The sequence below is a fragment of the Doryrhamphus excisus genome, chromosome 21 (genome assembly GCF_030265055.1).
Source record: "Doryrhamphus excisus isolate RoL2022-K1 chromosome 21, RoL_Dexc_1.0, whole genome shotgun sequence".
Taxonomy (NCBI): domain Eukaryota; kingdom Metazoa; phylum Chordata; class Actinopteri; order Syngnathiformes; family Syngnathidae; genus Doryrhamphus; species Doryrhamphus excisus.
The window spans coordinates 2363499-2376116 of record NC_080486.1 but is presented as its reverse complement, the minus strand read 5'-3'; the positions used below and the strand labels follow the sequence as shown (position 1 = coordinate 2376116).

General features: G+C 42.5%; 1 protein-coding gene across 4 annotated transcripts in view; it reads right to left on the bottom strand.

Moving 5' to 3' along the window:
- Positions 1 to 12618, bottom strand: part of neto1l (neuropilin (NRP) and tolloid (TLL)-like 1, like) — a 63159-nt gene that overhangs the window by 7291 nt on the left and 43250 nt on the right. For 3 of the 4 annotated variants that reach the window (XM_058060790.1, XM_058060789.1, XM_058060791.1), the window contains exons 8-11: positions 7780 to 7862; positions 6827 to 6972; positions 2593 to 2706; positions 735 to 1374 (exon numbers count right to left, since the gene is read on the bottom strand). In XM_058060790.1, the coding sequence (XP_057916773.1) occupies positions 735 to 1374; positions 2593 to 2706; positions 6827 to 6972; positions 7780 to 7862 (983 nt within the window). The remainder of the gene's footprint in view (positions 1 to 734; positions 1375 to 2592; positions 2707 to 6826; positions 6973 to 7779; positions 7863 to 12618) is intronic. The other variant, XM_058060792.1, reaches the window with a different exon arrangement.

Below are 12618 nucleotides of genomic sequence, written 5' to 3'. Positions count from 1 at the left end.
CCCCACGCGACCCTCGTGAGGATAAGCAGTAGAAAATTAATGAATTAATGGTACCTTTTGGGTGTTAAGTTGCTGTGTGATGAGGTAAATGTTGTTTGTAAGATGACACCATGAGTCACGGCTAGGAGACCCCAGTTCAATTCCACCCTCTGCCATCTCTGTGTGGAGTTTGCATGTTCTCCCCCGTGCATGTGTGGGTTTTCTCCGGGTACTCCGGTTTCCTCCCACATTCCAAAAACATGCTAGGTTAATTAGCGACTCCAAATTGTCCATAGGTATGAATGTGAGCATGAATGGTTGTTTGTCTATATGTGCCCTGTGATTGGCTGTACTCCGCCTCTCGCCTGAAGACAGTTGGGATAGGCTCCAGCACCCCTGCCACTCTCGTGAGGATGGTACAGCCCAATCCTAATATTACTGGTATTTGGATACATGTCAGTCGAACAAAGTGGACAACGGGCCACCGTTACATATTGGAAATGTCTATGTGTTATAGTGTGTAACCGTGGCGACGTAACCAGGTGTCCCAATACTTTTGTCCATATGCAGCTAATTCACATTCAGCATGCAAAAGCAAGAAAACCGTCTTAAATGCTGAAGAGGAGGTGGGAAGGGGGAGCAAAATAAAAGTAGTAGTTTTTGAGAAGAGGAGGTGAGGGAAAGCAGAACGTGAACATTCCACATCGAAATGAGGCCCGGCGGTCCCCCGGCATCAGAAATCGATGGATACTGACCGCTGCACTGCCTTTTCGTGGCGTGAAAGCCGATGGCTGGTGGTTGGAACTTCATCCAGGTCGTCGTCCAGGTCGCATCCGTTGTCGGCTCCTTCTTGCGAGTAGCTGTGCTTCATGACCAAGATGCTCCTGCGGTTCCCCGCCGACGGCAGCAGCGGCCGCACGGACATGGGAGGCTGCGGGAGGTCCGCCAGCAGGCTGGCTGCCGCGGCCGCGTCGCGTGCGCACAGGTTGCCGCGGCTCCCTCGCCCGCTGAGGGACAGCTGGGATATGTGGGCGGAGCCCGGGTTGGAGGACGAGCCACAGTGGTGGTCGTGGATGCAGCGTGAGGAGGCACGGCGGAGGGTGTGGTAGTTCTCAAAGTCTTCTGCTAGGTCCACCAGGTCTGCTGAGGCGGCGGCGGTGGCGGTGGCGGTGGTGGCGCCGCGTAAAGCGCACAGCTCGTAGTGGGGCGGCTCGAAGACTTCTTGAAACATGGTGGGGTCAAAGTCCTCACGCCGCAGGATGTACTTTTTGCGAGGCTGCTTGATTTGGACGATGACTGAGATGATGAGGAGGAGGAGGACGATGCAACAGGTGACGCCGATGATGGTCCCGTTGGTGTTGTTCAGGTTGTCCAGGATGTTGGCTTTTCTCTTCTCTGAAGCAACAAAAATAACATTCAGTCACTTGGTTGCATGATGGGAGTCGGACTATCGCTCTTAACCCCCGACATCATTTCCTGTCGAGCCCCAACCCACAAGCACGAGTCCTATGTCCTCTTTTGTCCACTAAATTGGCTAAAAAAGAGTGTAACGGTAACTATAGGGGTGCTAGATCACAAGCAGAGGGCTCTAATCATGTTAAAAACTAGATGTCAGTAATGTTATGCTGATGAGACAAGAGTGTGAGTCAATTTGCATACTACTACAGCTAACTAATCCGCATTTCGATGATGTGTTAGCGACATCGACAACATAGCTGGTACCATGTGACCCCCGACATCATTTCCTGTCCACCCCCCACTCAGTTCACTTGGCACCGGAACACACAAGCACGAGTCTTATGTCCTCTTTAGTCCACTAAATTGGCTAAAATGAGTGTAAAGGTAACTATAGGGGTGCTAGATCACAAGCAGAGGGCTCTAATCATGTTAAAAACTAGATGTCAGTAATGTTATGCTGATGAGACAAGAGTGTGAGTCAATTTGCATACCCGGCTAACTAATCCGCATTTCGATGATGTGTTAGCGACATCGACAACATAGCTGGTACCATGTGACCCCCGATATCATTTCCTGTCCACCCCCCACTCAGTTCCCCTGGCACCGGAACACACAAGGACGAATCCTATGTCCTCTTTTGTCCACTAAATTGGCTAAAAAAGAGTGTAACGGTAACGATAGGGGTGCTAGATCACAAGCAGAGGGCTCTAATCATGTGAAAAACTAGATTCAGTGATGCTATGCTGATGAAACAAGAGTGTGAGTCAATTTGCATACTACTACAGCTAACTAATCCACATTTCGATGATGTGTTAGCGACATCGACAACATAGCTGGTACCATGTGACCCCTGACATCATTTCCTGTCCACCCCCCATTCAGCTCCCCTGGCACCGGAACACACAAGTTTTATGTCCTCTTTTGTCCACTAAATTAGCTAAAATGAATGTAAATTTAACTATAGGGGTGCTAGATCCCATGCAGAGGGCTCTAATCATGTTAAAAACTAGATGTCAGTAATGTTACGCTGATGAGATAAGAGTGTGAGTCAATTTGCAGACTACTACAGCTAACTAATCCGCATTTCGATGATGTCTTGGCGACATCGACAACATAACTGGTACCATGTGACAACACGGGTAGACTTCGGCTCACCTTTGCACTGGTTCTCATCCCAGGGGTACACGCAGTTCTGCATGCCGTTGCACACCAGCGTGTTGTTTATGCACATGTTACTGTGACAGAAGAAGGCATCTGGATCACAAGGAGCTGGAAACACAACAGAAGCACGCTGAGACACACTTTGCGTACCGAAAGAGATTAAAAAAGCTAAAATGAAACAAGCTAGCACCAAACCCGATACTATTAACAGCGGGAAATCTGTAAGCTGCTTAAAAATGTGCAAATCATTTGTTTTTTTTTTTTCCCCGTGTGTGCATTGTTGTCCTCTCACGCTCCCCTGTTTCAGCGTGCGTGGCCTCGCCATGTCTCCGCCCCGTCTATGATGTCAGCGCAAGGGCAGAGCAACCCATCAAGGCGACGTGGTCGTAAAATCAGCGCGCTAATGTTACGGCCGACATCATCATAAAGAGCCATAATATAATGCCAAGGTGCCCTTGCTCCTTCTTCTTCTTCTTCTTACAACTTGATGGGCAAAAAACGAGAAAATCATATACATACTGTATGCACTAAAATGTTATTAAAATGCAGCACACTGTACCCTTGAATCCAATTCCTGTTATTTTACCCTTAAGCAACGACTATGTACATTTGTACAGACATAATGACAGGAAGTCCAAGCAGCAAAAAACCCAAAACGTGAGCTCCTCAGCACCAGCAGAGGGGGCCCAGACTCTTTTCTTGATGCTCGGAGTCCATAGTGTTATCCTCGCTGATCTGCTGCAAAATTAATACCAAAGACGTAATAAAAGCGCCCTTTCGCCCACAGATATAGGCGTCCCGGTCAATGCCGGGGGGGCATAAATTTGCAGCTAAACGAGTAGCTGATGAAAATAATTGTACCATCCAAACAGCATATTTGCTAAAAAAGTGTTTCATGATTACCAATGTACATATAATATACTTAATGACACTATTTAATTAAGTCTTTATGATTCTGATGAATATTGCATAAGGCCTCGTTTATTTCATTTCATCATAACACTCATTGGTGTCTCCCAATATTTTGCTTTATATTTTATCTTATATCTATATTATGGTATATTTTATGATACATATGTATTATACAAGACCCAGTTTCCCTACAAGCTTCAAATTTCACGGCCCCACTGTCACATTTTTCATAAACATTAATAAATCATGCTTTTTTTGTAGTTGAACGCAGCTTATTAGTACAAAAATATGCCTATTTAAGTAAATTGTACATATTTTCCAGCCTATATTAAGCTTAAAAATGGCTAATTTAAATAAATATTGTTACTGTAAGATTTGGTGAGATACACAAGCACCAAGCTTGCTCGCCGAAACCAACAGGCTTTTATTGCAGGTATGAATCACTCCGCAACAGGCACAATAATACCAGACACAAGCTACTGTTACGGCCGTAACACACAACAAGCTAAAACTCAACTCTGAAGCCTCGACATCACTTCCTGTCTAGCACCCGCTCAGCTACCCTAGCAGCGGAAAACGACAAACACAAGCATGAGCCGTATTCATGTCTTCAATGGCTCAATTGTGACTACTATATATTGGGTAATAGGAGTGTAAAGGTGACTATAGGGGTGTTATTTCATGTCTGGAGGGCTCTAATGCAAAAACTATTTGACAGGTTTTCTATGCTCGGCAAACACAAGCATGAGCCGTATTCATGTCTTCAAGGGCTCTCTTGTGACTACTATATTGGGTAATAGGAGTGTAAAGGTGACTATAGGGGTGTTATTTCATGTCTGGAGGGCTCTAATGCAAAAACTAACAGGTTTTCTGTGCTCTAACTACAAAAAAATATTGCTTATTTGTAATTAAAAATTAATTCAAAATGTAAATATAATAATTTAAAATAATTTATAAAATGAATAATATAATAATAATAAAAATATTTATAATTATAATAAAATTATAATAAAATTATAATAATAATAATAATAAATATAATAATTATAATAAAAATACCCAAATCAGGGAAATCTGGAACTAATTGACTTCTAATTGATCATTTCCCCCTTTTTTTCCCACCTGACGAAGTGTGTGTCCCGATGCCATCATTAGCATCATTTGTACTAGCAGGTGTGAACACGCACCGTGGATGATAATGGTTTCTTGTTTGCATTTGGGAACACTCCGCATCCCGCGGAAGTATCTCTCTGGGATTCGGCGCTTGTGAATGGCTCACTAAAAGCTAGCGGTCCCTTTGGGAAAGAGCAGCTGTGAGCACTCGTAAAGGCGTAAAGATGCACCGTAGGATGCAAAGTGCTTTTTCTTCGGAAATAAATAGGTAGACTATATTGTCTAGGCTTCTATTCCAGTCACTTGCGGACTTCCGAAATCGAACATGACGGTTATTTTATGAGTTTGAGTGTCATGATGGAAAAACAAGAACTCATTTAAAGATGGCTACTTATTATTCATGATCATATCCGTATGAAGATATTCACGTCTGCATCGTATCAGACGCCGCATTTGATGAATACATTAAAGAGCCAGCTATTTGACACTGAACAATGCATATTGCCTTAGTGTTTTATTGCACTTGTTGGCGCACGCGTCCACTGTTGACTGCTCGCTCCTTTGCATGAAAGGCTGTGGTCTTTAGGCAGAGGCGTTGCCCTGGCAACAGTGCATCCCGGCGGCTCTGCTCGGTGAAAAAGGCCTCGCCAAAAAGAAGGGTGACGCCACCGACCTCACAAAGCAACTTCTGTATTGGACCTTAATGAGCTCATTAGCATGCTCGTGTCAGACATGTTGCATTTCTCGCCGCTCATGTCGCTCAATATGCTAACCCAAGGATTGGAAACATGTCGATAACGCCGTTATCATCTTACAGGCGAACATGGATGTACCTATTCTTGTGGCTGGCGATCAATTTGATCAATTGCAGCCTCAGGTAATTAATATATTTAATAAATCATTTTTAAATGAGTTCCAGAAGTAAGATTCCTTATTTATGAATGGAATATTTTCATACTAGCTGCACGGTGGTCGAGTGGTTAGTGCGCAGACCTCACAGCAAGGAGACCCGAGTTCAATTCCACCCTCGGCCATCTCTGTGTGGAGTTTGCATGTTCTCCCCGTGCATGCGTGGGTTTATTCCGAGTACTCCGGTTTCTTCCCACATTCCAAAAACTTGCTAGGTTAATTAGCGACTCCAAATTGTCCATAGGTATGAATGTGAGTGTGAATGGTTGTTTGTCTATATGTGCCCTGTGATTGGCTGGCTGGCGACCAGTCCAGGGTGTACCCCGCCTCTCACCTGGAGACCGCTGGGATAGGCTCCAGCACCCCCCGCGACCCTCGTGAGGATAAGCGGTAGAAAATGAATGAATGAATGAATAATATGAGCCGTGTGTCACTGTCGCTATCCATGGTGCTGGATTTTGCCGCATTTGGGTTGTTTTTCTTTGCATCAAAATAATTTATTTACAAATATAACCGAGTGGTCAGCACACAGGCCTCACAGCAAGGAGACCCGCGTTCAATTCCACCCTCGGCCATCTCATTCATAGGTATGAATGTGAGTGTGAATGGTTGTTTGTCTATATGTGCCCTGTGATTGGCTGGCTGGTGACCAGTCCAGGGTGTACCCCGCCTCTCGCCTGAAGACCACTGGGATAGGCTCCAGCATCCTCCGCGACCCTCGTTAGGATAAGTGGTAGGAAATGAATGAATAGTTTGAGCACAGAAATCCTATTTACGGCCTTCTAAATGCATGTTTTATAATTAGAGCCCTCTAGACATGAAATAACACCCCTATAGTCAGCTTGACACTCCTATTACCCAATATAGTAGACATGTAAACACACGTTAGCATTGGATATAGTCCCAATGTAGCATTACTGACGCCTATGTTGTGTACCAAGTATTTATCCTGCTTTGTAATCTGTCAAAATAAAAGCTCCTTCTGCCAAGATGGAGTCTCACAGGCAAAGAGCAAAGCACACAATAGCGCACGTTTTTCACCTTCTTTTCACAATAAGGCAACCAATGCTCCGCTTGTGGTAGCGTGGCGGTTTAGCTCCATTACATCAATACAGTAATCTCACAGTCACCCGCAGGCGCCATTCTATATGATATTAGCCCCTCCCCCCTCCTCTATTACCGCCTGTTTCTGACGGAAGCACTGACTGACACTGCTCGAACATGAGAGCCCAGAATCAAAAATTGAACGCCTCTAAGGTTGAATAAGTCGGAATTTGGTCACAATTTATCTTACGTTCTTGGTAGGTGGTGAAAAGGATGCGGAAGCGACTTTTCCGACTGGCTTCATCCGCCCACATCCGGATGACGCCCAGCGTGGACACCAGCATGAGGTCATTGGCCACCGTGGAGCAGAACTTACTCTTCAGGTCCTCCACCGAACTGGAACAGAAGCGAGAGAGAGAGAGAGAGAGAGAGAGAGAAAGAGGGGGGGACTTTGTGGGCGACATCACTTCCTGTCTAGCACCCGCTCAGCTACCCGAGCACCGGAAAACGGCAAACACAAGCATGAGCCGTATTCATGTCTTCAACGGCTCTCTTGTGACTACTATATTGGGTAATAGGAGTGTAAATGTAACTATAGGGGTGTTATTTCATGTCTGGAGGGCTCTAATGCAAAAATGATTTCACAGGTTTTCTATGCTCCAATTAAAAAAATATTGCTTATTTATAATTAAAAATGAATTCAAAATGTAAATATAATAATTTAAAATAATTTATAAAATGAATAATAATATAATAATAATAAAAATAATTATAATAAAATATTATAATACTAATAAAAAATTATAATAATTATAATAAAAATACCCGTTGCCGTTGGACTTTATCATGTGATGACAGATGATCATTTCAGAGATATCAAGATAAAAGATGACAATATGAGGTAAATCATGTTGTAGTCGCTCCTTATCAGATTTTAATATGTAATATCTTGACCAGTTATCAATTTTGCAACCCAAGATGCTTCTTTCTGAAATTAGTCTCAAGTCTAAATTTGCATAAATACATAAAAATCCAATTAATATGCTTTGTTATTTGAAAAATTGCCTGCAGTGAATTGCAAAGTATGCAGATATCATCATGTTGTCTTGATATCAAATCATATTGCATTGTTTATATCAAGGAGGATTATACAGAGATTTAATCTGATAAGAAGATAAAAGAACCTCCGTGTCTAAATCTTACCTGCCGCCATCGTACACCGCCACAAAGTTGCGCTTGCACTCGTTGGAGTTGGCCATTTCGTAGTCAAGGAAACGCAGGTAGATCTAGGATAAACAGAAAGTTGTCTTATTAGAAATAACTTAAGTGTTTTCTCCATTGTGAGTGACAAGAAGAAAACCTCCACTTGTTGTTGACCCCAAATATAAGACAACCATATATTCGGTCTTTAATTTTAATCTACGCATTATTAGAGCAAGACGGTTTATTATGCAACATAGTTGAATGCTAAGGGCTGCACGGTGGTCGAGTGGTTAGTGCGCAGACCTCACAGCTAGGAGACCAGGGTTCAATTCCACCCTTGGCCATCTCTGTGTGGAGTTTGCATGTTCTCCCGGTGCATGTGTGGATTTTCTCCGGGTTTCCTCCCACATTCCAAAAACATGCTAGGTTAATTAGCGACTCCAAATTGTCCATAGGTATGAATGTGAGTGTGAATGGTTGTTCGTCTATATGTGCCCTGTGATTGGCTGGCCACCAGTCCAGGGTGTACCCCGCCTCTCTCGCCTGAAGACAGCTGGGATAGGCTCCAGCACCCCCCCGTGACCCTCGTGAGGATAAGCTTTCTCTCATTTACTGACAAAACTATCTTCAAGTATCACTAAGATACTACTAAAATGGGCTGCACGTTGGTCGAGTGGTTAGCGTGTACGCCTCGCAGCTATGAGACCCGAGTTCAATTCCACCCTTGGCCATCTCTGTGTGGTTTTCTCCGGGTACTCCGGTTTCCTCCCACATTCCAAAAACATGCTAGGTTAATTAGCGACTCCAAATTGTCCATAGGTATGAATGTGAGTGTGAATGGTTGTTTGTCTATATGTGCCCTGTGATTGGCTGGCTGGCCACCAGTCCAGGGTGTACCCCGCCTCTCCAGCCTGAAGACAGCTGGGATAGGCTCCAGCAGAATGAATGAAGGTGAATGCTAAAGTTGCCAGAGGGCGGCAAAAAAAAAAAAAAAAAAAAACTCAGGAATACAATATAATTGTGTACTAATTAAAAAGACAAACGAGGCAATTAAAAATGATACATTCGCTTGGCTTTGACTTAAATAAAAGCGTCCCCCTCACATGGGACGTCTATCACTCGTTCATCAGGACAAGCTCGCCCCGATCCCAGCGTCGGCTCCGCTCGGCTGCACCACGCCGCGCTCGCCATCATTAGGGTTAATGAGTGAGCCGCTCAGCGAGTGTGACAGGAGAATGTGACACATTAAACGCCCCGAGACCAATGCTGGGGCGGGATAATGGAGCCTGCGATGTCAGCATGACTTTGGCAAAACATGGCGGTGGCGGTGGAATGGATCAAAAACATGCAAAACCGACCCACAACCCCCTGATGTTGCACATTGGTGTCCCACACAATAAAATACCATAATCAGCATACACAAAGATGATCAATGTAAAGCAAATATGTATCCATGCATACGGTATAATATGATACATAACTCAAACAGCAGCACAGAATAGAAGCAACTAAATCACTTTGAAAGTAGGACTTTCTCCCCCCCCCCCACCGCCACACCACCCCACCCCGAGGGAATGATGCAGCAAGATATCACATTTTAATGTTGCTGAAATCTTATCTTTAGGGATGGAGGAGTAATAAATGTAGTTTCTCAGCAGGGGGGGGGCGGACCCCCTCATGGGTATGACAGCAACAAGTAGAAAGATGAAAATGCCTCCATGAACCAGAGAATGTGTAAAATCAGTGGCATCATTGGGCCTATTTTAGGGGGGGCTTGTTCTTAATCCCCCCTAAATAATTTGATATTTATTTTTTATTGATTTTAAATTTTTTTTTCAATTAATTTAAAAAAAATTTTACCAAAAAAATGTCATATAATAGGGCAAAAGTGGATTTTCTTTAATGTCTACTATATTCATTCATCATGCCTATGCATTTCCAGGGGGCTAAGCCCCCCCCAGAACCTAGTGACGCCCCTGGTTAAAGTAGATTGAGTATGTACTGCTTCCTGGATTTACCCACGAGGATCCATCACAGTTGGATCTATTTAAGTTACTGGTATGCGTGAGTGACAGGGCGAAAAGCTTCGACTCACTTAAGAGTTGGTTTGTGTGGTTAAATTTCTTAAGCCCCCCTAAATAATTTGATATTTTTTATTGATTTAAATAATTTTTTTAATTGATTTAATTTTTTTTACCAAAAAATATCTGATAAATTTCATAAAATAGGGCAAAAGGAGGCTAATAAGCAAGCCAATAAGCAGGCTAATACTAGCCTACTAGTACTAGTAGTAGTAGTAGTGTGTAGTATAGTAGTGTGTGTACTTGTGTAAATTTAATGGTGGCTTAAAACAATTGAGTATCTCTACTAAATCTGTCCAAAAGTGGGAAAGTTATATCCCGGTTCTTTTGTTCTTTTGTTATTTATTTTTTATTTTTTTGTATTTTTTTGAATGTCTACTACATTCATTCATGTTAGCCCCCCCGCCCTCAGAACCTAGTGACGCCCCTGGTTAAAATACATTGAGCATGTACTGCTGACTGGACTTACCCACGAAGATCCATCACAGCTGGATCTATTTAAGTTACTATATGCGTGAGTGACAGGGCGAAAAGCTCAGACTCACTTAAGAGTTGGTTTGTGTGGTTAAATTTCTTATCACCTGTAGCTGCTGTTCGCAGCTACAGGTGATATACAGTATAACAAAAATCATACAGTCTCATATTCAAGGTCAAAACAGTACCATATTTTTCGGAGTACATGTCATGTATTTCGACCAATAGAGTGAAGCCACACAATTCTAATTATGGAGGAATAACCGTATGGGTGAAAATGTGTTATATTTATGCGATGCATGACAAAAAAAGCAGTGGATGTGTGAGGAAAAACAAGTGCAGATTACATCACGGACCCAAATGGTAGCAATGGATCAAATAGATACAATCACTAATTTGTACGGGAGAGATGGTTCCAGCAGGAAAATAGCCGACCTGCTTATTGATTCCGCTGCGGCCGCGATGGAAGCAGAATCCATCACTAACTGGGAAAATAAAATATCTTCACACTTGTTGTGAAGACCCCTTTAATGGCTTGTTGCTGTTGTCCATTACGGCCCCGAGCATCATCCATGGAAGGGACCAATGACATGCAAGGGGGTACAACGGCTCATCACTGATAGCTTGAGCAGTAAACACTTAATGCACAGAAAAGGTACAAACAGTTGCTATTAAGTCCCCCTTTGGCGTATATTACTTTTTATTGCCCCCTAACAATAGTAGCAGCGATCAATAGTTGTGTTTGCCAACCGCATGTTGCATAATGTTTAGGGAGACCGTAATTTAGGACGTTATTGTGGTCCCCCTTCCTGCATTGTAAATGGGGCTTGGAAAGAGTCTATAGGCTCTGGAGAATTCCTATAGGATAAAGGACGTTTGCGCGGGGAAACAAGGGCAGATAAATGTGACCCGGGAAATATGTCAGATAAGAGCTAAGTAACGAATGTGGCTATACATCACACTGGCATCCTGGTGATAAATTGTGAACGAGAGGCTGCAGCGCAGTAGAAAACGTAGCGTGGTTCTTTTTACAATAATCCCTATGGTGGCCCCTTACAGTACTAAGACAGCGGAAAGGCAATTTTTGTATTGGAGCAACACAAATGCAGTGTAAATGTAAAATACGTACAGTACATTGGGATTACTGGAATGTAAATACTATCTACATCAACATAAATGTACACTTGTATGTAATAATATGTACAAGTGCAGTAGTGTTGGGAGAGTTTGCTTTTTTTCGTCTCATCAGTGTAGCATTAGCATTAGTGTAGAATCTTTGAATGTGTCTTCTGAATGCCATATATTATTTATATTTTACTTCATTTGTATGCTTGAAAATGAGGCCAAAAATGTTGAATTTGCTTAAATATATATATTTATTTTAGAATGTTTTTATCATAATTTTATAATACTTTTTGACAAATATGATTTATTAACAAATATATAGTAACCCCTTATTCATCACAGTTAATCAAGTCCTTATTTATAAAATGTAATATTTTCATGTTTAGAGCATAGAAAAACCCATGTACGACCTTCTAGACCAGGGGTCGGCAACCTTTACTATGAAAAGAGCCATTTCACCCACTTGCCCACTAAAGAAAAATAGCCTGGAGCCGCAAAACGTTGTATGTTTAAAACAACATTGGAGGGAAAAAAAAAAGACGAGTTGGAGTACTCTTGCTAGTACTGGAGATAAACTTTTGTTTTTAAATGAGCTCTAATTTATTTTTTAGAATCGTCAAATAACTCATTAATAATAATTAATAACTCAAATAACTCAAAGTATTACTCATTTCCCTTCATGTTAACCTGTCAGAGAGAACTGGATAGCATCCTGTCTGCTCATTCAGTCACCAGTCAGAACTCAGTCAGGATGCATTCATGGTCTCACACAAAGTTGGATTTTTGTAAACTCATAACAAAGACGTGCATTTTCACCACACGGGTGCTAAAAAATATTCAAGCATTGCAAAGGGAGCCGCAACAAAGAGGCTGGAGAGCCACATGCGGCTCTGGAGCCGCGGGTTGCTGACCCCTGTTCTAGACACTTTAACATATAGAGCCCTCCAGACGTGAAATAACACCCCTATATCATCTTTACACTGCCAATATAGTAGACGAGGTGTAGTAGCGAGGAGACAGGAAGTGATGTCGGTGGTTCAGAGTTGAGTTTTAGCTTTGTGCAGGTTAAGGATTATTGTGCGTGTTGCATTCATATTCATATTCATATTCATAATGTCTTCATATTTAACACACACACTATTTTACCCTTATAAATCTA